This window comes from Globicephala melas, chromosome 7 (genome assembly GCF_963455315.2).
Source record: "Globicephala melas chromosome 7, mGloMel1.2, whole genome shotgun sequence".
NCBI classification, from domain to species: Eukaryota; Metazoa; Chordata; class Mammalia; order Artiodactyla; family Delphinidae; genus Globicephala; species Globicephala melas.
This window is the reverse complement of record NC_083320.1, coordinates 71,004,284-71,031,980: the sequence shown is the minus strand read 5'-3', so window position 1 is coordinate 71,031,980 and position 27,697 is coordinate 71,004,284. Positions and strand designations below refer to the sequence as shown.

The window sequence follows — 27,697 nt, the reverse complement described above, 5'->3', positions numbered from 1 at the left end:
TTAACAGCCTACAGTCCACATTTAACAGCCTACAGCCCACAGCCCACATTTAACAGCCTACATCCCACAGCCCACATTTAACAGCCTACAGCACACACTTAACAGCCTACAGCACACACTTAACAGCCTACAGCCCACATTTAACAGCCTACAGTCCACATTTAACAGCCTACAGTCCACAGCTCAGAAGAATTCATACGCTGGCCCAAGTAGTGACTATTTGACCACTGCCCACCATCCTGGCCTTATGCAAAACTCTACTCATTTAGTACTAGAGCGTCCTAGTCCAGCTATTAACAGAGGCCCCGATCACTTAAGTTCCCTTGCTTTTTAGCTGTATTGGCTTGAGTCTGCTGCTGTATAATGAAATTTAATAAAAGGGAGAATTTCTATTTATCACATTTCATTTAATCCCTGTTTTTCATTCCCTCTGAATAAGGGGAATGAATAATGAGATTTTTTCCCATTTAGATTTCCATAAAATGAGGCTGATATAAAATCATTATGAACAACATTTAAATAAATTTACCCTCTTGAGAGATCAACTTTCTCCTGCAGTTAAAAATATTATTGGTGGGATCGCTTCTGTCGTATCATGTCCCTTCAAGAAGTGCTGGAAGAAATGGGTGTGGAGAGGCGAAGAGAGTGATTCAGAGGACTCTTGCTTGCTTTGGGAGGATTCGGGGTCTTCCATTTGGGGGGTTTCACAAGAGTATTTCAGGGCACGACTGTTTCTGATGTTGAGGAGGGTTAAACCTGAACCAGATTAAATGCACCACGTGGGCTCAGCTGAAATCCCCATGGTGCTGGGCCGTCTCACTCTTGCCTTGGAGCCCTGCAGGATGCCTTTGTCAGGGGAACAGCAGGCCCCAAAGGATGAATACATTTAAAATGAACAGCCAGCCACTCCCACCCCCATGTATCTCATTCTCAATATCGCCCAGCGTAGCTGTCCCAAAAACTTTCTTTTCCCTTTCCCCCCAAACTTCCTGCCTCTTCCCCAAATGTAGCTGGGTAAACATTTTGTTTCTTTCCCTTCCTCTTAATGGCTCAACTCAGATCGACTTATTCTTGCATTCTTCTTTTAACATTTCTGTTTTCTTAATTACCCAGGTTTAGCTGCCACTCCGGACTTGGGCACAGGACTTGTTGTGGCCCCCGACCCCTGGGGAGTTAGGTGGAAGTTGAGGCTCTACCCCTAAGGGAACTGTGTGAGTAGGTGTTGGAGCAACTCCCAGCTTAGACCCAGGGAACAGGTGGAGACAAGGGGATCTGGGATGTGTGTAAACTGGATCCAGTACCCTGATAGTGTATAGTTATTTGTTTATTTTCTTCTCCCCGACTTGGGAGCACAGGGATTGGTTATTTTGTTCATTGCTGAATCCATATTCATAAGAAATGTGTCTGGCATATATTAGGTACTCAACAATACAGATTGAATGAATTTATTGGGCCCCTGCTATGTGTTGGGGATTGTTATAGGTGCTAGAAAAGACAGGAACTGCCACCACCTAACAGATGGAAAAACTAAGGAGAAAAGTGACTTTCTCAGAGCTATTCAAAGTGGAAGCAGTTTCTGGATTTCCAGACATCTGGCCTTTCGTCTACAAGAAACAGCTTGTTTCTGAATATTAGCACTCTTGACTTGACTTCCCCTGTCTTTTTGTAAAGAGAGGGTCTTTCTGAGGGAAAGGATTTTTTCTAAGCTGACTCCTTTTGTGAGCAGTGGGTCTTTCTCTGCTTAATTTTTCTGATTTGGAAAATGAGCATGGCATCCTGGAATCTATTGGGTTGGCCAAAAATTTCTTTCGAGTTTTTCGCATAGCATCTTACAGAAAAACCCAAAGGAACTTTTTGGCCAACCTAATACAAATGGATTAGCACTACCTGACTGTATTAGTTTGCTGGGGCTGCCATAACAAAATACCACAGACTGGGGAGCCTAAAAATAAGAAATTAATTTTCTCACAATTCTGGAGGCCAGAAGTCCAAGATCAAGTTGTTGGCAGGTTCTTCTGAGGTCTCTCTCCTTGGGCTGTAGATAGCCGTCTTCTCCCTGTGTCTTTATGTGATCTTCCCTTCCTGCATGTCTGTGACCTAATCTCTTCCTATAAGGACACCAATCATACTGGATTAGGGTTACCTCATTGTAACTTAATTACCTCTTTAAATTTCTTATCTCCAAATGCAGTCATATTCTGAGGTACTAAAGGTTAATACTTCAGAATGTGAATTTTGGGGTGAGAATCACAGTTCAGCCCAAAACACTTACCCTAAAGAACTTGATTTTACAAAATGTGAGGTAATGTCCAGGCCTGTTTAAAAACCTAGTGATTTCAGTATTGTAAACATGCAGCAAATTACAGCCCATGCCCTGCTGTCTCCTGCCTTTGGTGGCTGTCTCTTTCTGCTCTTCTCCTTGGCCCCAGACTGAGACCAGCAAGGCGGTCAGAACAGGTCACCCAGGGATCCAGAAATCCAAGAAGAGGGTTTTGTGTCACGTAAATAAAAGGAATTACCATTCATCTAAAGTTCATTGTTTAAATTACCATGTTTATTTATGTCAACACAAAATACAATAAAACAACTTACAAAAAACCCATTTTATCATCACGTAACATAACTCTTCAGTGAACAGAAGTACTACTGTTGATGTTTTGGCCTTTTCAAGGTCCAGCCTTGGGTCAAAACAGTATTCAGAGAAATAGCAGATTCTTTTCTACCTTCCCCAATATATACACAAAGGAAATTTATATATTCTAAAACCCCATTCCAATAATAATACAAAAATATCATATGTAGAGATGAATACCACTATTGTGTCATTGGTATTGCAACTTCCTTCTTGCTCTAGATTTCCCACTGACCCTGAGCTTCAGTCAGGAACGTATGGGTACATCAGCCCTTCAGGTTTCCCAAGTGATTAGTAATTCTTTTAGTATAACTGTATACTACCCAAGTGTCTAATTTACCTGAGTTATTTAGAAGCCTGAAAAAAAAAAGTCTCCAAGTGATCAAATGTGTACCAAGCTAACTGATAGAATTGAAGAGACTTACTGTAGATTAATCTGTGCCAGTTCAGTGGATGAATGTGAAGCCTCCATTACCTAATGAAGTACTCACCTAATAAAAGGCTTCACATTACAATTTACTCAAAGGTAATAAACATTGCACAAAAGCACAAGACCTCACCTACATTCCAGTAGTTTAAGTGCTATTTGCTTAGTCACTACATTATCAAACAAATGGTAGTTATCACTTACTTAACAAAATCTTTCTATCATTTCACTGACAAGAGTCAGTCTCACCCTGTGGGAAGAAGCAATGGCTTGGACCTAGAAGACCTCAGTTCTGGACCAGTTCTACCCACTCTCTGAGGCTTAGTTTCCTTGTGAGGATCAAATGAGATGAAAGTGTTTTGTAAAACAGTATTAACTATAAAAAATAATATTCTACAGAGTTCATCTCTTCAATTAACCTATGGATCCCTAATTACCCACATGTATTTTGCAAGTAAAATCTTACTTTTTAAAGTAACATATTCACCATATGCAACTGAAATGTGCAAGCTGTGTTATGCAAATGAGAAAAGAATATAGGTTTAAATAAGCCTATTACTCATGAGAGACTTGTGTACTCTTGATGTGTTTGATTTAAAACCACTAACAATTTTATTCTGTTTAACCCATGGTCCTTTTGTATATTATTGGAGCTCTTTTTGAATAAGCTATCTAACCATTTAAAGTAAATTTTTAAACAAGAAATTAAAACTTTCACATGACAGTTACAGGGTTTACATGACTGTGAAACTGAGTAAAATGGGTTGAGAAATACAGAAGGAGTAATAGTTTGAAAACTCAGGGTCAATAGGGAAACTGAGTATAGAAGTTTATTTTCAGGTAATTAAACATAATCTAATGATAGGCTTGTTATTTTTGTTTTTTATTGGTGACTTCCTAATTTATAAATTACTTCTTCTTCATCTGTAAAACAAAATACTTGACTTTTGGGTACATTCAAATCCGCAGAAATTATTAACACTTCATTTTCATTCTTACACGTGGGATATTTTTGGAAGAATTGCATCCTACGGCTGAAGTAAAAGTCAGCATCTCATTTTTTCATAAATTAAAAAAAAATCCTCCTTTAGGAAAGGGCAGATTTACTAAAAGTTTAGAATTCATTGGCAAGTGTGAGTATATAATGTGAGCATATGGACTTTGTGACTTTGCTGAGACAAAGACGTCAGGTATTCCTGCAAGAAATGAGATTCTAATTTCAAACATTTTTTAAATGCAAATCAGGCCCCCATGAATTATTTTGATGATTTTTTGAGGCATTAATGCAACAGAGTTAGTATTCCTGAAATGATCCCCAAAGTCACCCCTTTTTTAAGGATATTTGTCTTCTTGATTATTTTGAACCTGCCAACATAGTCTCTAACCTTCACACAGAGAATGACTGATCTCCAAATGACCTATTATTATCTTAAACCAACCTCATTTTGAAACAACAAAGAAAGAAAAATTAAATAGTGCATTAACATTTCATATCAGTGAAACAGACTTTTTCCGTGCGTAAAGTAGTTCTATCCATCCGTGGAAAGGTCTACCTTTTGTTTTTCCCTGTGTTTATAGGTTACATTTTTAAAGGTACTGGTGGAGCCTCTGTACAGTGGATTGGTTCCCTAAAAAAAAAAAAAGGTCCAAATGAAAGTATGTATATTATGTTATTACATGGTTTTAATATAGCTAAATAATTTCATTGTGTATAACAGATTGGAAGTTGAGAGTCAGGCTCAATCTTGAAAGGCATTTGAATAGTTCTGATTAATTTGATATGTCATAATTTTAGCATTTAAAAATGTATACATCTTTATTTTTTTTATTATGAAGAACCAGTCCTATGTGTGCAACCTAGAAATCTTACCCTTTTTGGAAATGCACTAAAATCGTGGATAGAAAACAAGACTTTGGCTGTTTTGGTCACTGCCGTTTTATCAGAGCTGAAAGCTAGCTCACAGTAGGCACTCGGAATTTATTGAATGAATAGAATGAACCAATAGGGGACCCAAAAGTGAAATGTAAAAAATAAAAATGGGAAAAGTGAACTGGTAGAAGCACACAAAGATGAACAACATAGTATCCGCCTTTAAGAAATGTGTTGCTGGTGAGAGGCATTAAACAAGGGCACAAATAATCTTGCTAAAATGAGACCAAAATTCAGAAAGAGTGACAGCTAGCTGCTTGAGAGAAGCAGAGAAAGATCCCCAGGACAGCAAACACCTGATGTGGATAGTAAAAGAATTCAGTGGCTTTTCCTTACTAGAGAATAACAGTGTGGGAAGGAGGGAGTCACAAGAGACTGACATGGGGGACGCTGGGCTCATGAAGGAGTACAGGTCCCAAGGCAGGTTGGGCAAGACAGCTTTGCCCTTGCGGCAATAGAAAGGTTGTGTGCCAAAGCCTGGATAATTCAGTTGTGCTGTTTGGCTGTAGATGTGTTTCCAGGTGCCGTCACCAGGACCAGAAGGACCAAAGCTCTCTAGGTGTTTGGAGAAATGCCCAGCCTGATCCTCCCACTTCTCTCCTTTGGTTTCATTGTTCCAGGCAGGAACAATGTCTGGGTGAGGAGCAGTTTCTTCCCTCCCATTTCCCAAGGTTGACGAGGTAACGTACTTCAGCAGGTGCCTGGCACATAGTAAGTGTTTAATAAATGCTGCCTCTCCTTATTAGTACTTACTTATAACTCTTCTTCACATTTGGAATTTCCTTTTCTTTTAGGTCCTAGAGAGGGTACTAAAGATATGTCCCCCCAGGGCTTTGGGACTCAACATTTCCAAGCCCATTTCTGAGTATTATGGAGTCTGGGTACCACCTCTAACCTTCCAAATTACTAAATGTTATACATTGGTCTCCTTATCCCATGAACTGCAGAGATGGTAGCAATTTCTAGGCATAGGTTTGAAAAAAACACAATTGTACTTGTCTCCTCAGTACATTTCTCTTGCCTCTCAGAGGAACTGAATAAAACTGAAAACCATTCCCTGGCCTCTCCCACTTGTTGCCCTTGGATTCGCTACAGTGTCTTCATTGTGAGGAGGAACCACACCTGCACCTGTTTCTACATTGCCCAGAGTCAGTGGCCTGACCTCTAACTGAGTAACACGTTACCTTTGTCCATGTGCCTTTGGAGAGAGATGCTATCTCAGTAATGAAGGCAAAAATAGAAGAGGTTACCTGGTGGTGGATGATGAGTGAAGGCCAAGTCACCATATTGCTTCTACTCCTGAGGTCAGCCTGGATAATCATAAGGACCCTACAGTCCTTACTTAGTCCTACTACAATAAGAACTTGAGATTTGGAGGGTGTAGGGCAGACTTATGTGGTCTTAGATGCAAGTGGAGTCTTGTTTACAAACAAAAATCATGAGTAGAATTCTATTAACTTTAAGAGATTGCAAGCTATTAAGTTTAAGTTGGCTACAGAAGAATAAAGGACTCAACTGAAGAGGAAAGATGGGAAAAGTAAAATGTGTAGGCTGGGAATGATGGGTGGGGTACTGTCCTGGAGGAATAGAGGGACTTAGGAAACAGAAAGGACACTCGGTTAAGAGTAAATAGTCTGTGAGCAGGGTCAGGGAAGATCTTTGTAGGACTAGGAGTTCTGTTGTGGGCCCCATCCCAGATCACGTCAAACATCCCACACTAAAAATAATTTATATGCACGACAAAGGAGGTGCCTTGAGTTGCAATTGACTGAATACACAATGCTATTTTGCGGACATTTAGTTGAATGTTTAATTTTGATTATGCAGTTTTCATTCTGTGTTTTGAAGCAACTTTGTTTATCAAGGTCTACAATATTAGTGGTGGGGGGAGCATCTCTTAAGAAGATAGTTATAGGGCCTGGGCATGCTAATAGGGTTGAGGGATGAAGCAGTTCCCACCACAGTAGGAGGGTAAGGTGGAAGCTTAAAAGTGGGGAACAGCAAGTATACATTGTCAGGGGGCAGTAGTGTTTTTTCCTGTCCTCAGCTGATGATCAGAACTTAGGAGAATGAGCTCAAACAGGATTTTGTTGGCAGGTGAAAGTATGGCAATGTCCCACCAGCCTCCTCTAGTGCCACGTAGGTGGCAACCTCCCTACCTAGGATTTCCAGCTGAGACACAGGTTCAGGTCTGGCTCCATTTCGGGTGGGTCTGCACTCCTGCACTATTTAGACAAGGTCAGGTTTCCCCCAACCATCTGGGGTGACCAGGCTGATTCCCCCAGGAGTCTGGGGGTTGCTAATTTAGGCTGTGGATTTTACAAAGGCAATGGCACATTTTTAGAGCTTGAAAAAGTGGTATTAAGAAAGCTCTCTGTCATGACCCACAGCTCCCTTAATGATCGCCTAACTGCCAAACGCAGACCTGATTTGCTTAGCACAGTACAAAATCAATCCATGACTGCAACGAATGTCAGACTGAACATTTTTTGCCTCTAGTTAATGACTTGTCATCCTAGAAAAAATGTCGAATCAAAAATGGATTTAAATATCTTCCCTTTGTGTTTTCATAAAGAATATCTAAAAGCATAATAAAAGGTAACCTTTCTTCACAGCTACGATGAAGGAAATGTTTCAGGAGGCAAGGACAAAGCTCTTTCTCATCCTGAGCTCTGTCACCTTTAGAGTCTAATGGGGGCCTAGGGGTCAGAGGTCCCACTACTGTCCCCGGAGATCCCCAGGGGTTTGAAGACCAAATTCAGTTCTTCAAGAAGAAACAGGTTTTAGATAAAAACAAAATCAAATCGAGGACCCCAAAATGGATGCACTGAGCAATATTCTTTTTTTCCAATAGGACATATTAGTGAAATTTGAATTGAGTTATTTGAATTAAACCTCTTTTGCATCCAAGTGAATAATTATGACCCAGTCATTATCTAGTCCAGAACATCAAACGCTTGTTATTCAAAGAAACTCAATTTAACAGGGAATAATATTTTTCTTTTATGCTTTTATCTGTTTAATGCATATTTTTGTTCTATTTTAGGTGAAGAGACAGCAAAAATTCAGCATTTGAATTTCAGTCATGTTCTACATCCTGAGGGAAAACAATTCATGTTTTAGGGGAAATTAACTGTTAATTAAAATGTTATTTTAAAGATATTAATCATTTGTCAGTATTCATGCCTTTGTAGGAGAACATGAAAATATGCTGGTTAGTAGATACACATCACATAATTGCCCAAGCGCTTGTTTGCGAACACCTGCCTCTTCCTTCTAGGAGGGTCAAGGCTGTGCTTGGAAGAAGAGGCTGCAATTAGGATTTTAGCTCCACTATGGACCAACAGTTTGGGAAGTCTCTTAACCTCTCTGAGCCTCAGTTTTCTTACATTGGAAAGTGTCAAGACTACTTCACTGGGCTGGGGGTTGTTGGACTAACTGCTGCTATCGTGTTTTGCGCCAACTTAATCACATTTTTTTTTGTCGGTTTGCTTGCTTCTTTTTCAAATTCTTTTCCCATTTAGGTTATTACAGAATATTGAGCCGAGTTCCCTGCGCTCTACAGTAGGTCCTTGTTGGTGATCTGTTTTATCTATAGTAGTGTGTACCTTATGGTTACCAGGGGAAAGGGTAGGGTAGGGGAGGAATAGATTGGGAGTTTGGGATTGACCAGTACACACTAATCAGATTGTTTTGTCTGGTTGCCTTCTGACCTCTGCCAGGCAGTGGATGAGAGTTAATAACAGCATCTGTGGCCAGGGGGTCAGGTGAAGTTAATTGCTCCAACACTTTGGCCTCATAGTACTAGGTTCTAAGTCACCAAACTAACCTGTCAGGTTACATTTTTACCTCGTTAGAGATGGATACCTTATATCCCCACTGCAAATCCTCACTTGACATTCCTAAGGGTTTTGTTTAATTAGGAAAAATCCACACACACACAGAAGAAGAGGAAGGCTGTATCAGGAACCTCTGTAGACCCAGATTCAATAGTTATGAAGATTTTGCCACACTTGCTTAACTATCCCTCTCTCTCTCTCTTTTGGCTGAATTATTTAAAAGCAAGCCCAGCCTTCACTCCTTTTTCATTATAAACCTTAATTATTTTCTAGCAAAGCCTCATGCCATTATCGTACCTAATTGAATTAACCATAATTCCTAGCTATCAGTCTAATAACCAGTCTGTATTAACTTTTTTCCAGTTGTCCAAAAATATATATTAGAGTGTTCAAATCAGGATCAAAACAAGATCCATACATTGCATTTGGTTGTTCTGTCTAAAGGCATTTTTAATGGGAAGATAAAGTAGATAAAAACTTTCATTGTCCATTGTGCTGCACCATATATTATAGTTGTTTCAAAATAACTGCACAAGATATAAACATTCCTTATCAAGATAAATTTATCCAAAACAGAACATTCCATTTGCTTTAGGTATTGAAGATATTATAGACCTAGAGCAAAAAGTGTTAACATCAATTTACTTGGGGAGATGAACCCAAAGGAGCATTGTATTTGCCTGTATTGCCTCCAGTGATATCGCTGTTTTTAGAATCAGCAATGTAAGACAATTGCTATCAGATAGCTGGACACACCATTAGAGAGAGAGAGATGAAATTAAAACCATGAAATTGTTTCTGTGGGCCTCTAGAAATGGAATTATCTCTCCTGTGGAAAAGAAACACAGAAAATTGGAGTCCTGTTTTGTGTTTGCCTACTGTGAAGAGGAGACACATAAATTACATTTATTGAGTACATATATTTAAAAGTTGATACTTTGGGGGTTTTTTTTCAGGTAGCTGTTTAAAATTTATGTTTTTCAGAAAAACTAACTGGACAGTATTTAAAAAGCCTTCTTGACTTTGTAACTTATTATGAGTCATAAGTATTTCCACGGAAATCGGCATGAACTGTCATACTACTCATGAACATTATTCCATTAGCTCTAACAACCGAGTTATGGAAATATTTAGATACAGCACCTATACTTTATCAAATGGGACCTGCGGGATCCTCCTGGTGGTAAAGAATAAAAGGCATTTCCTTGATGTTTCTAAGTAGCTATACAGTATAAGGAGTTTCACGAGACGCTTCAGAGTCGGGGAAATCCTCATTGCACTGAGAGACAAATGTATGCCGTGAGGGCTATCTGGGTCCCAGATAATGGACAGAGGTCCCTTTGTCCCCAAAGCAGAACCGAAGTAAGCTGCTGGGGACGTGGTGAGAGGAGTAGAGAAAGAGCATGACATTCTAACTCTCCCAGCTCAGAAGAAAGCCGACATCCCATCTTTTACACAGGAAAAGGAGTAGCCCTAAGTGTGCACATACCGTTTGCCACTTGGCCTTTGACCTTTCTGTTTCAAATTTGGCAACTTCTTTCCGATCGTGAAATGACACCAGCAGCTTCCAAATGCACAGTAGGACGACTCCAATGAGAAGAATAGCCAGCGAAACCCCCAACATGATCATGGGAATATTCGGAGGTTTTGGACAGTCTGTGGAAGCAAAGAAAATTATATTAAGAAAGTGGTACAATTAATGTTCTGATGTAGTGAAAACACTTCTCATGAAATTTTCCAACCATACTTTTTCTCCTTCTGTAACACCTTTTGTTTTGCTGAATTTAAAAAAAAAAAAAAAAAGAGTTGCTTGTTGAAGGGTAGCCCTATTCATTCAAAGTAGAACAAAAGATAAAGTAAGAGTTTGGTTATTCAAAGCAAATGGATAGATACTTGAATGGCTGACTCAAAAAGAATTCGAATTCGAAACAGTGACAATTAACACACATGGAATATTTAAAGGATCAATAAAAAGACTATAGTTTACTAAAGATGGTCTCTTCTGGGTATATGATAAAGCAGAAATGGAACGTGTTCACACAAACACACACACACACTTTTTCATGAATTTTCTTGAACCATATAGGAGATTATACTCAATTTTGAGTATTGATTATACTCAATACTAATATTGAGATTATACTCAATATTAAATACAACCTACCCCTGGGAAATATACTACTTGTGCTTTTTAATATATAGACAGAAGACAATCATGGCTTTCAGTTTTATTTCAACTCTAATGCAGTGCCCTGGTGTCCTGGAAAATTTCTGGACTGGGTTCAGAAGAGATGGGTTCCATTCCCATCTGATGGACAGTAGCTGCCTGAAACCATCAAGTCCCTCCATCTCCCTGAGCCCCAGTGCCCTCATCTGTAAAACAAAGATGTGGGAGTTTAGCGTTTCCTTAACTTCCTGATAAATTTAAGCCCAGGTGCCCATGCTTATTAAATCTACCCCTGAAATTGCTAGGCTGAACCCCTGAGATTCTGATTCGGTGGGTCTAGATGGATCCGTAAATTTTTTATTATTAAAAGTATCCCAAGTGATTCTTATCTTCAGGGAAGTTTGAGGAATTAGGTGTTCTGTATAATCCTTTCTACTTGAACATTCTATGAAATGTTATTTTGACTCTATTGATGATAGTAATATAATTTTGCAATTACTCAGTACCTTCTCTCATTGACAGCAGAATGACTAATAATACTTGCAATATGCCTGGGAGATGATACATTTCTTAATGAAACATTATAATTAAGCTCCCCCTTTGCTTTCATGGGAGAAAAAAATCCCACACAGAAATTATCATTAAATATGTTTCCCTCTGCAAGAAGTGAGGCAAATCCATGGTAACTTGGGAGGAAATGAATCATGCTCAGTTTATCCTAACTCTTATTGCTTTTAGATATTTAAAAAGGAGGGTTATACACACAGGACTAGTCATGCCGCTTTCAAGGTAAGATCTATAGCTGATCTGAATTTGAGCGGAATTAATGGCCCCCTAACAGCATGATGCCTGGCCTCACACACTTTTGTGCTTTGGCCAAAAAACCATTTAAGGAGATTATGCAGAAATAAGTAAAGGAGCTAATAAAATAGGTACTACAGTATGAAGATCTAAAGACTGTTTCTAGCATAGCAAATGAACCATGGCTGCTTCTAATAAGTTAGCAACACTCCTGCAAAGAAAGTGGCAGGCCTGTGTCAATGAGAATGTATACTGGCTACATCTTTGACTGAAATGTCTGGGGTGGGGCATAGGATGTTCCTGCTTGAAGCAAGATGAAGCTTGCTGAGACCCTGCAGTCAGAACATGAATTAGGAGAGTTCTCCAGTAGGAAATAAATGATGGAGAAACAGCCATGGCCTGGTGGAGATAATTATTTTAAGAACTTAGAGTCATTGGGAATTAAACATTTCTCAAGAAAGGATTTTGGCCCAAGCTCCAGAGCAGGTATTACACAACAGAAATTTCCACTTTCCATACTCTCTTTAGTATTTCTTGAGATGCTCAGACTAAAGACATTTGTAGGTGGGGCAAGATGCTTTCTCCATCACTGTGCTCCGTCCAGGGTTGCCTATTGAGTCTGGGTCAGCGCTGCGCCTAATTCTAAGGCGCTGAGTTTCTAATGCTGCCAATCTGGTTGCACTACCACATGAGGCTATTGCTCAATAGTCACTAGAAATGTGACTTTTCAGAATTAGGTTTTGTGTTAAGTGTGAAATACACACAGATGTTGAAGACTTGATATGAAAAAAGTAAAATATCTCGTTAATAATTTTATATTGATTGTACACTGAAATAGCAATATTTTGGATGCAATGGATTAAAGAAAACATTATTAAAATTATTTTATGTTTTTTTAATGTGGTTACTAGAAAATTTAAAATTACAACGTGGTTTGCATAACATTTCTATGGGAGAGTGCTGATCTGACATGGGGGAGTGCTGATCTGACCTATTTGGGGGATTCAGATATTTATGATGCTTGTACAGCCAGTGAGAGGCAGTATAGCACAGTAGTTAAGAGCACGGGCTCTGGGCCAAACTGCCGGAGATCCCCAATCAGGGCTGGTACTTAATTGCTGCAGGACCTAGCAAATTATTAACTTCTCAATTTCCTTACCTGCAAAATGGAAATAATAGCAATACCTGCTTTCTATGGTTGTTGAGGGTGTTAAATGAACCAATACATGTAAAACATATAGCATAACACCTGATACATGGTATTAGTAAGGGCTCAATAAATGAGAGCTGCTGTTATTATTATTATTATTATTATTACAACAAATGCACCCTTCTCGCTTTTCTATCCTCAAGACCTCAAGGGCTTGGAATCTCCAAGTTGGAAACTGTGGGTGTAACATCCACACCCATATCCCTGCTAGGAAGGCTCCCCAACTATCATTCACTGACTGTGGCTCTCAGGAATGTGGCTGAAATTTCCTCCAAAAGGAAAAAAGATGAGTGAAGCTCTCCCTATGTTCACACACACACTGATGGTGACCCTTCACTGGGTGTTTTTTTTTTTTTTCTATTTGTTTGAAGAATACTGGGCATCCTTAACTTTCAGATCCTCCTTTCTCATTTTGCCTCTTTTCTCTCCTTGCCTCCAACCGGCTACCCTGGGATCCTCTGGTTTTAAAGCTGTGAGAGGGGACTACAGATTCCTGGGGACGGGCTCTGTCCTCAGGGCCCCTGGAAGCTCCGGGCCTATCAAGGAGCTCGAACATTTACCAGGAAAGAAGCATCCTTGAAGCCGTCAGGTGACTCCTGTTAAACTTCTGGGAGGTCATTTTCCCCTCACTATTCCCTGCTACAAAAGCATAGGGAGAATAAAAAGCTTTAATAAAAAGATATCAGGGCATCTGAGGGCTCTCGGAAAGATGGCATGTTGATGTACCACTCATATTGTGTGGATGAATAAAGAAGAAAAACCCAACAGTTCAGTAATGAGCAAGCATTTATCAACCAAAATGTTTCACAAGAAAAAAAAATCAAAATGAAACCATCTAGATACAAAACCCCCTGTATTAAAAACAGAACTTACTCTGGAAGTTCATTTTTGTTTGGAACTTGCTTCTCCAATGGAATCAATATTATAAGGAATGGCTTTGATTTCAGTGGCTAAAGCCACTGCCATGGTCACAGACAGAACATGGGGGTGTAGTTGAAGAATTTGACTTAATGAAATACATAATGAGGAGGCCGGTTTTCGTACTGTAAAGTATTTCTTCCTCGTACAGCAGGATTCACCTTAGATTTTCTTAACTAATGACCTCTACAACGCCCTTTACGTATGCATTTCAAAGAAGTCAATTTACAGAAGCTTTTCAAGAGCAAGTCTCCTGGTGCACTCTGCCCACCTGAGTGGCAAGGTCACCATCATACACTTGTCTCTTGCATTGTGCCGACCCCTCCCTCCCTGACCCTCAGCACTGCAATGTGATACTTTTCTAATCGTGTTTGCTTGGTTAGTTCATAACGTCTTGAACTTACTTTTTGGTAATTTTGTCATTGCTTTTCACACTCTTAAGTGATGGCAGCTTGGTACTCTTGGTTTCAAATTCAGGACTTAATACTTTGTCAGCCCACCGATAAACCAGCACACACAACAGAACACATCTGTCTTCTAGCCTGCCCTTGCTGCTATGGTCTGGGCCGGAACTTAGGCCTCAAGCTTTTGAGGGAAGGAGCAGGAGGCTGCTGACAAGATCTGGAGAGGTCTGATTTAATGCAGCTGTCATTTCTGCCAGGAAGGTTTAGGGACACATCATTAACTGAAGACAGAAAAGGTGAGGCACCTGTGCGCATCTAAGAAGGCAGCCAGGGCTTTTAGGGCAGAGTCACTCAGAGGAGGTCTGGAAGCCACCTGTATCAGAGGCGCCTGGAGAAGTGTTAAAATGCAGAGTCCTGGGCCACACATCCAGCCTGCTGACTCAGGAGGCTGGCGGTTTAACAAGCTCCCCCGGTGAAACTTACTAAAAGTTAAGAACTTCTCAACAAAAGTATCAATACCTTCCCCACTAATTTCTTTTCTACCTGCTACAAGTTTCTCTCTCCCCTTCACTGAAGATGAGATTTTTATGTGAGGGTTTCCTGAGTCCCAAGCTGACTCCATGAATTGGTAAGGAGAAAAACTCACAGAAGCAACTCACAGACTCTGACTTCCTTTACAGATCACTTCCTTCCTTCCTTGTCTGTTCACATCTTTCCGACTCAGCATTATCATTTAAAGACCCATTAGGTAGGTTATGAACTGGTACATATTTTACATGCATTATTTCATTTAATCATTGAATCAACCCTTAGAAGAAAGTACTGTTATTTTTCCCATTTTACAGATGGGGAAATAGAGACTCAGAGAGACAATTATCTTCCAGAATGTCAAGGAAGTAGTGGAGCAGGATTTGAGCCAAGGTTTGCCTGAGTCAAAGCTCATTCTCAGGCTTCCCTGGTGTCTGGGAGTCCGCCTGCCGATGCGGGGGACACGGGTTTGTGTCCTGGTCCGGGAAGATCCCCCATGCCGCGGAGCGGCTGGGCCCGTGAGCCATGGCCGCTGAGCCTGCGCGTCCGGAGTCTATGCTCCGCAACGGGAGAGGCCACAACAGTGAGAGGCCCGCGAACCGCAAAAAAAAAAAAAGCTCGTTCTCTTAGACTGCTATGCTTCTCTTCCCTGTCAGTCTTTCCTAAAAACATACCTTTTGCTTTCATTGCATTTAATTGGTCCACCTTTCTACAATTCATCAGCCAGCTTTCAGGGATTGGTACAAAAACACTTCTCTTGTTCTTTGGTCTTAATAAGAGGCGTTGGAACATATCAAACCTTTCAACAGGTATCTTTCAGTCACTGGGAAAGTAGAGGCACTCCATCAAAATTTGGAAATGTCTTTCCTGGCAAGCTACCCAGAGCAACTTTCTGGTTGTTTTCTCCTCTCCCATGTAACATCTCTTACCATTGGCAAGGGAAGGCATGTCACCCACCTTTCTCATTAATGCTGTGAATGATGGTTTTCCCTTCGTTATCTGTAGTTATTAGGAATGTAATAAGACATTCATTTTCTCCTCGCAGAGAACAGGAAACAGAACTATCCTTTGAGAAATCTGTAGATAAAAGAGTCATTCATTAGGTTAAATGAGATTCCAAAAGAGATTTTTTTTAAAGCAAAGTAGCACTGAGTTTTATTATACAAATAGGAATTTTCAACATTACAGAATAGGAATAGAAAAGACATAGAATTTTCCCTATCCACTGAGATTTTAGTTTCTACTCCTGTTCCAGAAGAACAGTTCCAGGTGTGGTCAGTCAGGACTGACCATCGAATGCACCCATCAAAATGATGGTGGGAGGATTTCAGTAGAATGAAGTACTTCAAGGCAGGTACCCTTAGCTGTCTTGGGAATAGGATGGCTCTGATTATGGTAATGAGGAAGCTATACGTTCTCCTTGGCTGACAGCATCTGGGAGGAAGCTGAGATTATATTTCAGAAAGGGACTACACAGTCCAAACTGATAGTGGTATTTCTAAAGGGGTCTTTCCCGCAATGGCATAGTCAAGATTGTTGGCCACATATTGTCAAAACAGTAAATATAAATTAATATGAGGAAATGGAAAGTGAAGTGTTATGTAGCTCAGGGACCACCAGGATAAAGGTAAATCCCAGAATAAAAGGAGACCAGGATGACAGTGGGCCTACCACTCAGTATAGCCCTTTTCTCAATTAAAAAAAATTCAGTTTTCCTCTTTTCCAAGTAGAAGAAAAATGTTGAGCTTAGGCAAGAAGCAGAAAATGAATGTCATGACCGAAATTGATAATATAGTAAAATGGTCAGTCTAAGATGCTAATACTATTTATGAGCCATTTTAGTGATCTGGTACCTATGCCAAAATTACATAGGAGTTTTCTAATTAAAAAAACAAAAAACTTGCTTAAAGTTCTCTTATCTTCTAAGTTAGAGACTTTTTTAATGATACTGTTACAAACACTTTTTTTCAGAAACCTGTAAATAGAATGACCTTTTGCTCTTATCCTAAAATTTTAAGACATATGATCCAAAATTAGTATATTATGACACAGTGGGTCAGAATACAAAACTGGGACTGTCCCAGATAATCTTGGACATAGTCTTGTTAGACCTATAACTTTTCTCATTAGCTTCAACATAAAAAGATTTTAATAAAACAGAATCTACATGTGTTCCTCTGATTCTAACAAAGAAAAATTAAGTAATAGTCTATTTTTTGGTTCAACAATGCTATCGCCATAGCAAGATAGAAAATTAAGTTGTTTTTGCATTTAATTTCTAAGTTAAACATCTCATGCCAGAGTCCGTAAGAAGCATGCCTGTATTATCTATCACAACAGGGACTAGTAAAACATTTGGCATTATTAATAAGATTTCAGAGGATAAATTTAAGTGAACAAACTGTCTTTGAATCCATTAGAAGCATCTATTTACATAGGAATATTAAGAAATCTAATTACAAATTATTCTCAGCTGGTCCTAAATGTTTACCATCATCTAAATCACCTCAGAGTTCTGCAGTGATGGATTCCAGGGACCCACCCTGGCTCTTCTGAGTTGAGAAGTCCGTGGTTAGGACAGGAGTTTGCATTTTAGTGAATTGTTAACAGTATTTTTAAGGAGGTGATTCTGATGAAGAGGTTTGGGCACCTCTGGGCAGCATTTGATTAGTGAAATTTGTGATATTTCATGTGTTTGACAGCAACAGAACTGTATATATAATTCATACTTCGGTCATTTTTAGATGACCTCCACCACACATTCTCCTACCAAACCACCCAGTTAGCAAGGATTCATGAAGTCTCCGGGAATATGCTTTTTTTTTTGTTTTGGAGTGTTCTTTTCCTTCCCTCCCCGTCTCTGCCGTGACAGTGGACACCCGCCCTGTTCCTCTCAAACTTACTTAATGGAACATTTTATTCTCAGGTAGAAAATATGTGGACAGCTCATAATACTCCTTTCAGTAATATTAATCCTGCTTTTTTATTTTCCCTTAAAGAGCTACACTGAAGCACAGGGAGGCTTAATTTACTTGGCCAGGATTTTTAAAGTTTTAATGGAACCGCTAATATGACCTTTGAGTCACGACTCCCTTCTTGCTTTAATTACTTCACCACTCCTTTGCATGACTGTTATGACTCTAGATTTAGCCTGTTTTGTAGTGTTTGGGTATTAAAATGCATTATTGAATGTGCAGTGAAAAGGTCCAGTTTGGGCTGGAGATTTGCATAATTAGCTGCTAAGGTTTTCTTTTGTTGGTTCATTAGAAATGGACCTTTCTTTTTTACCCACTTTTATGAGTGCTAGCAGTGCTGTTCTAGAATAATACGATGAAAATAAGATCTCAGGCAGTCCGTGAAATCATACTTAGAAAAGGAAGAAATGTGAGAATGTAGGTGAAAAGGCTGGGGTCTGGGAAGGTCCAGAAAAGATGTGGAAAATATAAACTGTCTGCACCATTGAATCAAGATAACCATGTGTTTAAGACCTCGCCTTTGGGGCTGAGGCAGTAGTTCTCAGAGAAAACAGTTTCCCCAGGGGGGGAAAAAAAAAGAGTTCTGTGGTCAAATAAGTTTGAGAATCCCTCCTTACTCTAATTCCTCCCTTTGCTTCTCCTGCAAATTCACAATGCACATTTAATTTAATATACAAGACAACTATCAGTCTTGCAAAAAAAACAAAAAGCTTAGCTTCCCATTTACAAAGTTTATATGACCATGGGTGCTTTTGTCCATTGAACACTTTCAGAACTAGTGTTCCATGGAACACACTTTGAGTAACAATGCTCTGAGTACATGAATATTGGGGTAAATTAAAAACTTCTACTTCAGTAAAATGGAGTGAATAAAGTTAAACCATATGTCCTTAGAATTACTCACACAAGTCACCATAGCACAGGTGAGGAATAATTTCTTCAGATTATGAAGTTTATGGTTATCTTACTTTACTCTCCATGTCCTTATTAGGGGGAGAATGGGCTGATAAAAGACCCCATGGAAGAGCAAATATGTTGTGATAATTTCAAGATAATATGATCAATAACATAACTGGACGAGTAACTTGAAATAGGACTTATAAAAAGGCCCATTAGAAGAGTGACTTTTTTAATTCACAGGCTGACAAAGATAGTTTTTCTCTCGAATTCATCAAGATTAGTGCTTTAAATGGTACTGGTAATCCAATTATTATTTTTGATTTCTGAGCTAGAAATAGTTGTAGTCCCCTATTTTGAAGGTAATTTAGTCAATTATATAAGAAAAATAATGCAAAAATTTTAAATGCCACTTGAGAATCTTGTCTTCCTCTCAAATCCAAGCATTTCTGATAACCTATACTCAGAAAACTGTGTATTTAAATATAGTAATTCCCTGTTCATGATTTACATGTTTCCAAGGTTTACTTCTTTTTTCCCCTCAGCACATTAGATTTCTCACGCTGCTAGTCAATTCAGTTCTAGTCATTTGCAGGGCATTTTCTGCAATTTTTAGTCATTTCTTTAAAACACTTGGTAAATATCCCAACTGTGTGCTGTGAAATGAAGCCAGAAGGATATGCTGAGATTTTGTATGAGTTACTAATGTGGACAGGCTACAAATCCCACTTTACTCGGTGCTTCTACTGCATCTCACCTTCGGTATTAGTGTAAGGTACATACCGTCTTGTCCAATTTATGGTTATTCGGCATATTTATCTGAGGCACCAGAAAAGCACAGGCAAGGGGTTTCATGAGCACTAATCATGCCCCTCCACACAGGGTTATTTAACTATGCACAGTCAGAAACCTCAAGTTTAAAACAATGTTGGTAAGTTTCAAAACAATATAAGTATCACTAACTTATTTCACTTTGGAAATGGATTAATTTCTGTATTCTAGCTTCGTCTATTCAAGATACATATCCTAGAGTGTCATAAATGATCGTCTTGGTTATCCCACTCCTCCTGAGATGCACCGTGGCGGTGCCTCTGAGGCGTGCAGAACAACGTCCCTACCTGAGCAGCAGGGGTAAGGCAAGGAGTTTGTGATGATGGAAAAACAAATCCCCCCAGATGGTCCCTTTGGGAGAAGTCAGTCATCGGCTTTGTTTTAAAGTTCACAAGTTATTTTTTAAATGCATTACCAGCTAAAATACAACCAATTTACAGATTTGAGATAACATCTTGCCATTAGAAAGAATCTGATTTTAAGTAAGTAACTTCAAAAATGGCAGGTGGAAGCAAGAGCAGAGTTTGCTTAGCAGTTAAAGGTAACAGGCCCTTCTCGTAGTTTGGGACCAAGGCAACAAGGAATTAAGGATGACCATGTAATGCCTATGTTTGGAAAGCTGGGAGTAAAAGCATATGCAGGGGAGGGCAGGAAAAATGGCCACTAACCAGAAACTGCCTGGTGTCTGAGAGTTGCTGTCAGAAAACCCATATTATACCTTACTTTGTCCTATCATGAAATAAGATAATCGGACGATAGAGGATGATTTCAGGTTAGGAGGTTAACATTTAGCTATTTCTTCAATCTTCCACTCTTCTAATTCAAAAAAATATAGCATTCTGGAATTCTCTCCAATTGCATGTGTTAAGCAGAGATGAATTTGCAACAGAGCAAATAGCATAGCCGGGACTTTAAATTGCTTGTCTCCCAAACCATCAAGTCTTTAGCCTTCTGGAATGCATTTACTCTTAGAAATGGATGCGAGTGAATTAACACCCTAGTACAAATGAGGTCGAGCTACTGAAGAGCCCTCCACCGAATTTCTGCCTCTCCAAAACTGTGCAAAGGAAAGGAAAGCAATTTCAAACAAGTAGAACCTTCTTCTTCGTTGATGGTCGCACCAGCTAATTTGCATTTGTCAACACAGTCTTCTCCGGCCTGGCCATCTGCAGACAGGTAGCATTCAATGCAGCTCCTGTGAACATTATTCAACAGAGTTGATCAGTTTGTGTTGGTGGAAAATAGATACGCAGCTGGGATGTTGCTTTAATGCTGTTACTATGGTTCTGGCTATAGGAGTGTCTCAGAGAGGATATTGCGTTTCGTTACTTTCAGAAAGATGGTTGGGTGACGTCCAAGAGGAAACTCCTTTATTCTGAATTCCGTGCAGTAATCAGTGTTCCATGAGCCAGCCTTGATAATAGCTACTATCCTCATTCATCTGTACTGATTGCTTCTGATTGGTTAGATTAAAATTTTTTTCCCCCAACAACAACAAAAAACCCAATTATTTTGGTATTTGATTTAGCTATATTTTCATTAAACATTTTCCTGGGAAGGGTTTATGGTACTAGACAAAGTGTGACTTTCTTAATAGAAATGGTCTGTGTTTTAACAAGAATTCTCATATGTCCTGAATGACTATTTTAAAGATTCACTTTTCTGTAACCCTTTTGAATGCGTCCAAGCCTTGATAGGGGTATTTTCAAAAGCTGAGGACTACAGCCTGGGTCCTCATTAATGCAGGTTTTTAAATAAAGGATTGCTACTTATAGAAAAGTGCATTTCCAAGAACATAGCCCAGGAATTAAGCCACTCTAATGATGTCTACACAGGAGAGTAAACGTAGACCCTGAATTAATCCCGTGCTGACAATCACTTTACAGATGGATAGTGTTTGGAGTAACCCGAAGCTGCAAGTTTTCTTACTGTGGGCACACATTATGCTGGCCCAGGAAAGGTGTGCTCCTCTAAGCGCTGGAAACATTCCCCACGCCCACCCTGCCTCACCAACTCTCAGCTGAAACAGCACTTTCTTAGGCAAGCCTTCCCTGATCCTTATCAGTTAGTTCCCTCGTAGTGGAAGCTTCTGAATGCCTCTGCTGGAAGGGTTTAGGAGCAGCAATCTACGTGGAGTAGGGGTAGCAGTCTTACCTGGAAGTGGTCTTTGCACTGCAAGCACACGGCACGTATCTGGGTTATATATTTACTTGGAGTGGTTTTGCAGTGGGGCTGCTTGAGATTGCGAAAGCCCTTGAAGGCTCTACACCTCTGTGCATCCCGCTGATGGCCGCCCGAGCTAGTCTGGTAGCTTTATCTCCTGCCATAGAGTTCCACTGCACCCTCTCTATCCCTTATTGTAACTGTTAGCCCAGATATCGTTATAATTACTTTTTAAAATGTTCTGTCTTTCCCAGTAGATGCTCAGCAGCTGTGACAGCAGGAACTGTAACTGTTTCAGTATCACTGTATGTCTATGGCCTAACATGATTCCTGGCTTATAGTAAGTACTTAATACCTATTTGATAAATAAGTGCATGAAAGAATAAATAGAACGGTTTCACCTCAAAACTAACAAACACCAAGGGGATCACTCTACCCGATTTCTCAAATTCAAACTACTTGGACTATTAATTTCATGTCTTATAAACCAGATTTAAGATTGAATTATGTTTGACAAAGAAAACAAACTTCTGGTTACCAAAGGGGAAAGGGGAAGGGGAGAGATACATTAGGAAGTTGGAATTAACATACACACACGACTATATATAAAATAGAAAACAACAAGGATTTACCGTATAGCACATGGAACTATATTCAATATCTAGTAATAACCTATAATGGAAAAGAATCTGAAGCTGAACACCTAAAACTAACACAACACTCTAAATCAACTATAGTTAAATAAAAAAATTTTTCAAAGAAGATTGAATCATGTTTACAGAGAAGATAAAATAGAAAAATAATAGAAGAAATACCTTGAAATGACATTTTATATTAAATCCTATTCAAGTAAGTCTAACCTTGCACCCGTGCTTCTCTTGGCATATGTCCAGGCACAGTGACAGAGAAGTTCTGACACCTTGGATAGTGAGCAACCACTGAGTGAATATTGATACTGATTTTCTTACTTTGTTTACATTGGAAATGCACATGTCCCCATTTTAGGTACCAGAGTTAATGAAAGTATGAACTACTTAAGCACGTTTGCTGTATAATATATTATACCTGCAATGTCCTAACACAGCCAATTTGGAGATTTGCTTCACTTAACCTGCAAATGTTGCCCCGCTTTCATTAAGAAGTTAACTGCCAAGCAAAGAAACTTTTTTTTGTTTTTTTACTGGAAAATAAAAACAATGCAGTTGTTTTGTTGCTGTTGTTGTTCACATTGTATAAAAGAAAGTGTCAGTCACAATAGCTGTGTAGAATGACAACCAAAGAAAGGTGCCAAAGAGCATGAGTGGTAAAGAAGAGGGAAGGAATGGAAAGCCAAGATCATCTTTCTGCCTCTTTGCCTTTATGAGTTTATAGATAGGAATGAATCAGTAAGGTCAGGCTATAAACGTCTAGATAAGAAAGAAGCTTGTCTGTTTCCCTTAAAAAAGTACTGAATGTGAGTGTCCTCAGTCTACTCCCAGGGCATTCCTGATGTGTGGTTGGTACTGTAAGGGAGAGACTGTCGATGTTATCAGCGTGGGACATCAGCTCAGCTTCCCGGCTAGGCTCTCTTGCAGAAATGTGACTTTGTGGTCCTGGATCATCAGCGCTGAGAGGCAAGGGAGAGGCTGACGTTCCAGGCTGACGATCGCAGGGGCCCTGCAGGTTTGTGTGTTTTAATGGAGGCTTGGAGACCAAAGCCAGCAAGAACAATCTGAGGTCTGAGTGTATAAAACGTCATTATAACTTTGATCACCATGAACCCTATGGACAGGAAGGACTGGTGAGCGTAGAGACATTACCATTTAGAGTTACAGGGATCGCCACAGGTGGGACAACGTTCGCAGGTGGGTCCCGAGGCTCCGGGGTTCGTGCAAACGCACTTGCCGCACACACAGCCCCCTCGCCCGCTGCAAAGCGCCCCGTCTTCGGAGATGCAGGGCTCCGTGCTGGTGGTGCAGTTACAGTACTCGCCCGTCCAGCCGCTCCTGCACACGCACTCGCCGCAGTCACAGTCGCCGTTATCTGCAAAACAAAGCCCTGGGTTTCTTAGGGCTAAAGCCACTTCTGGATCTTGGGGGCCATCTTTTCTCTTTGCCTTTGAACACCATCAAAAAGACAAGAAAAAAACGAGAAAAAAAGTCAGTGCGTGTGTGTGGGTGCTGGCGGGGGGGGAGTAAGCGTAGATAGATTTTATGGCACGTATTTTGCGAACTGTGTATATTCATTGATCTGGTCTCTTAACTGAACCAACTTGATTGCCTGATGTTATATCCAACAGAATTTATAACCAGATGAAATAAGATAGTCCAGAAGCCTATAATAGCTACTTGGTGTGTGTGTGCAAGTATGTGTGTGTATATACAGTTGGCGCTTGAACAACGCATGGGTTGGGGCACTGACACACCCCGCCCCCGCCCCACTCTCACTCCTCCCCCCAGGCCAAAATCTGAGGATAACTTTGGACTCCCTCAACTCTTAACTACTAACAGCCTCCTGTTGACTGGAAGCCTCACTGATAAAGTAAACAGTTGATTAACACGTATTTTGTACGTTATGCGTATCATATACTGTATACTTACAATAAAGTGAGCTAGAGAAAAGAAAATGTTATTAAGAAAATCATAAGGAAGAGAAAATACATTTACAGTACCATACTGTATTTATCAATGCCGTAAATTTACAAGATGAATCATCTGGCAGTACCTACATCAATATTGTCTTATAACGCTGTAGATATTATACAACTTACCAACATTAGACATCAAAAATGAAAAGATAATGTGAAAAAGAAATTCATATTTATTTATAGGTATAGCTATTCATGCCTTGATAATGAAGAAGCAGCAATATGATTGCTTTATGGTAGCCTAGTGTAATTGACATAATTGCTTCCCAGTAGCCTAGCCTATACACCAACGAATGAATTGTTAAAAGTGTTTATGGCATACAGTATTATAGACATATTCATATAGAAGCATGATTACATTTTCTAAAAAACCACTTACCTGTAATGGTAGGCTGATATGCAGTTTGTCCAATTATGAGAAAGGCATACTGTACAGTAATATAATGCTTTGAAAGCAAAGTTATAAAACAGTAAGAAAACTAACACATTATTAATTTTATATTAAATATCACTCACCTTATGCCTATGTAAGAATAGACTAGTATCTATATATACTGTATGCATTCATGACATGCCTAAATATTTTTTTGATAATTCTGGCTATGCAGTTCATCTGTGAGTATGTTCAAATTGTTGCAAATCTCCAAAAATTTTTCCAATATATTTATTGAAAAAAAACTTGCACATAAGTGGACCCACGCACTTCAAACCCGTGTTGTTCAAGGGCCAACTGTGTGTGTGTGTGTATATATATATATATATGTAGTTTTTAAAATTTTTTGCTTTCAATTAAGATGCCATAGGATAGACATACAAGATAGACTTTAGTAACCCCACCTCTACATCACTCAAGCTGAGTAATCATGAAAGCCTCATCTATAAAGTAGAGGGAATAAAAGCTGCTTCCAATGGTTGTGGTCAGATGAGATAACATGTAAATCTCCTAGCTTTGTATTCACCAACTAGATGTCCTACAGGCATACAGTGAGCGCCCAACAAATTCATTTATTTAACAAATTTTAATTGAGCATATATCATGTGCCAAAGATTGTTTTAGGCTTGAGGATACAAAATTAAATAAGACAAGGTGGCTGAGCTTATAGCTTAGTCTAGGAGACAGGCAAATAGATACTACTGCTAATAAGTACAACGTGATAAGTGCTATACACACAGAGGAAGTTTCCAAATTAGACAAGAGATTTGGGGAAGTTTCCAGAGGAACTGATGCTTGAGCTGAATTTGGAAGATAAGGATAGAAGAAGAGGGTTACGTGCATTATAAGCAGAGAAAAAAGCATAGGTAAATGACAGAAGTGTGTAATCACGTGACCTGCTTAATACCCATAGTAAAGTCACATGAATAAAGCCAAAGGTGTGTATGGGGTGTCCGTGAGGATAGGAGGAAAAGGTCAACAAAAATCAGAAATCACATCATGAAAAGCTTTATGGACTAAAGTAAGAGGTTTTATCCTGAAAGTTATGAAATTTTAAGTAAGGGAGAGAGCTGAAGAGATAGATATGTGTCTAGAAATGTCCTGGCATCAGTAGAGAGAGTCAAACTAGACACCGAAAAGCAAGGAGGTTCTCCTAGCAATAGAGGCAAGAAGATATGGGGCCCTGAACAGTGTCCATGGGAATGCAGAGGAAAGGGTTCAGGTGAAATTCACTGCATGGGGTGCCCAGGGCGGTGGGGGAGGGGAAGAGAGAGGATGGAATCCTCCCCAGGTCACCCCCCTGGGCTGCTAGCTGGATGGAGCTGCTGTTAACTGCCCTGGAATGGAAGTAACTCATGCGGTGCCTTATCCCCAGTGCCTGGCACAGAGAGTGCTTAATTGTTAAATGAATAGATTGTTCTGAGGCAGAGAAGAAAGAGCAGCTTAGGATGGGGAAGACGATGAGTTCATTTTTGGTTCTGTTGAGTTTGAGGGACCCATGGGTGGTTGAATACGTATATATAGCCCTGAAGTTTGGGGTTTGGAATCCACCAGGGACAGATGGCAGTTGAAGCTGATGTGGATGAGATCATCTAGGGCAAGCAGATAGAGTGAGGAAATCCCTGGAGAGCATCAGCATTTAAGATGTAATCAGAGAAAGGGATCCTCACAGAAGAGGCTGAGAGACAAGAGCGGCTCCTGAAGAGCTCCTGAAGAACTGGCCACAGAGTACCGTCCGAACTACTGTAAAATGTTAAATAAAGTGTTTCAGGTAAATGGGCTCGTGTGCTCTTTCATAATATTTTTTGGGTGCCTGCCATGCCCAAGATCCTAAATTAGCTTTTGCTGTTCCAAACAAACAGCATTTACTTACAAATTTCATAACTGACACATTTCTTCAGAAAAGGAAAAGCGTACCAGCCATCGCCTCCCAAGTTTTGCTCTTTGGCAACATTCCAAAGGCATGTGGGCATGGTGGCGGTGGTTGAGTACATAGTGGGTGAGTGCACAGGTGTAGAGCCAGACAGCACATGTTTGGGTCCTGGCTCTGGTACGGGCTGGGACAAGTTGGGAAAATTACTCAACCTTTCTATGCCTCAGTTTCCTCATTGGTAAGGAGGGGTTATTAATAGCACTACTTCATCAGATTGTTATGATGATTACCTGAGATAATATATAACAATGTTTAGAACAGTGCTTGGCCCATAAATAAGCAATATATAAGTTATTATCATTACTCCTAAACACTATCCAGTAAGAAGAATCTGATAGCAAAATTATCCATCAGTATTAAAACTCCTGTAATTATACTGAAAACCAAACAGATGTAAAAGAAATCACAAGTGAGGCAGGTTTCCATTTGTAGGAGACGCTGCCATGTTCATTGTAGAAAGAAGCATTCTGGGTTTTCTCTTGTAAACTTTGGTCTAGAAGGTCGTTACTTTTCTATCTTCATGACCTGGCCTTAAGAGACATGGAGTAGGAAATCACAGAACAAAGGGTAAACCACAAAGATTTTGAAGCTGGATTCTGACTTCTCCTGGTGTATATGTACCTGTATCTATATCTATATCTATATTTATATATCTACATCTGTATCTGTATCTGTATCATCTATATCTATATAGAGAGGGTAATATAGTAATTTGTACATATATATACTAAAAAGACTTACACTTCTCTAATGAAAGATGACTTGAAATTTATCTGGATCCATGACATTAAGACTGCATTTCATAACCTATTTAACTCATAATTGAACTAATTAATTCAAAGCTAAGAATAGTTAGTTTATTTAGGCCAAAACCATTCATTTAATTTTTATATGTAAGCTGTCCTCTAAAGCACAATTGCTTTTTGTTTCTTCCTCAGCAAGAGGGGAAACTTACTTTCATGATAGGGGGGTGATTTCCACAT

General features: G+C 39.6%; 1 protein-coding gene across 6 annotated transcripts in view; it reads right to left on the bottom strand.

Moving 5' to 3' along the window:
• Positions 1 to 4,582: 4,582 nt before the first annotated feature.
• ITGB6 (integrin subunit beta 6) overlaps positions 4,583 to 27,697 on the bottom strand; it is a 67,644-nt gene continuing 44,529 nt past the window's right edge. For 5 of the 6 annotated variants that reach the window (XM_060301496.2, XM_060301497.2, XM_070045857.1 and 2 more), the window contains 5 exons: positions 23,522 to 23,744; positions 20,657 to 20,754; positions 15,814 to 15,933; positions 10,318 to 10,484; positions 4,583 to 4,687 (listed from right to left, as the gene is read on the bottom strand). In XM_060301496.2, coding sequence (XP_060157479.1) covers positions 4,589 to 4,687; positions 10,318 to 10,484; positions 15,814 to 15,933; positions 20,657 to 20,754; positions 23,522 to 23,744 — 707 coding nt within the window. In that variant the 3' untranslated portion in view covers positions 4,583 to 4,588. The remainder of the gene's footprint in view (positions 4,688 to 10,317; positions 10,485 to 15,813; positions 15,934 to 20,656; positions 20,755 to 23,521; positions 23,745 to 27,697) is intronic. The other variant, XM_070045858.1, reaches the window with a different exon arrangement.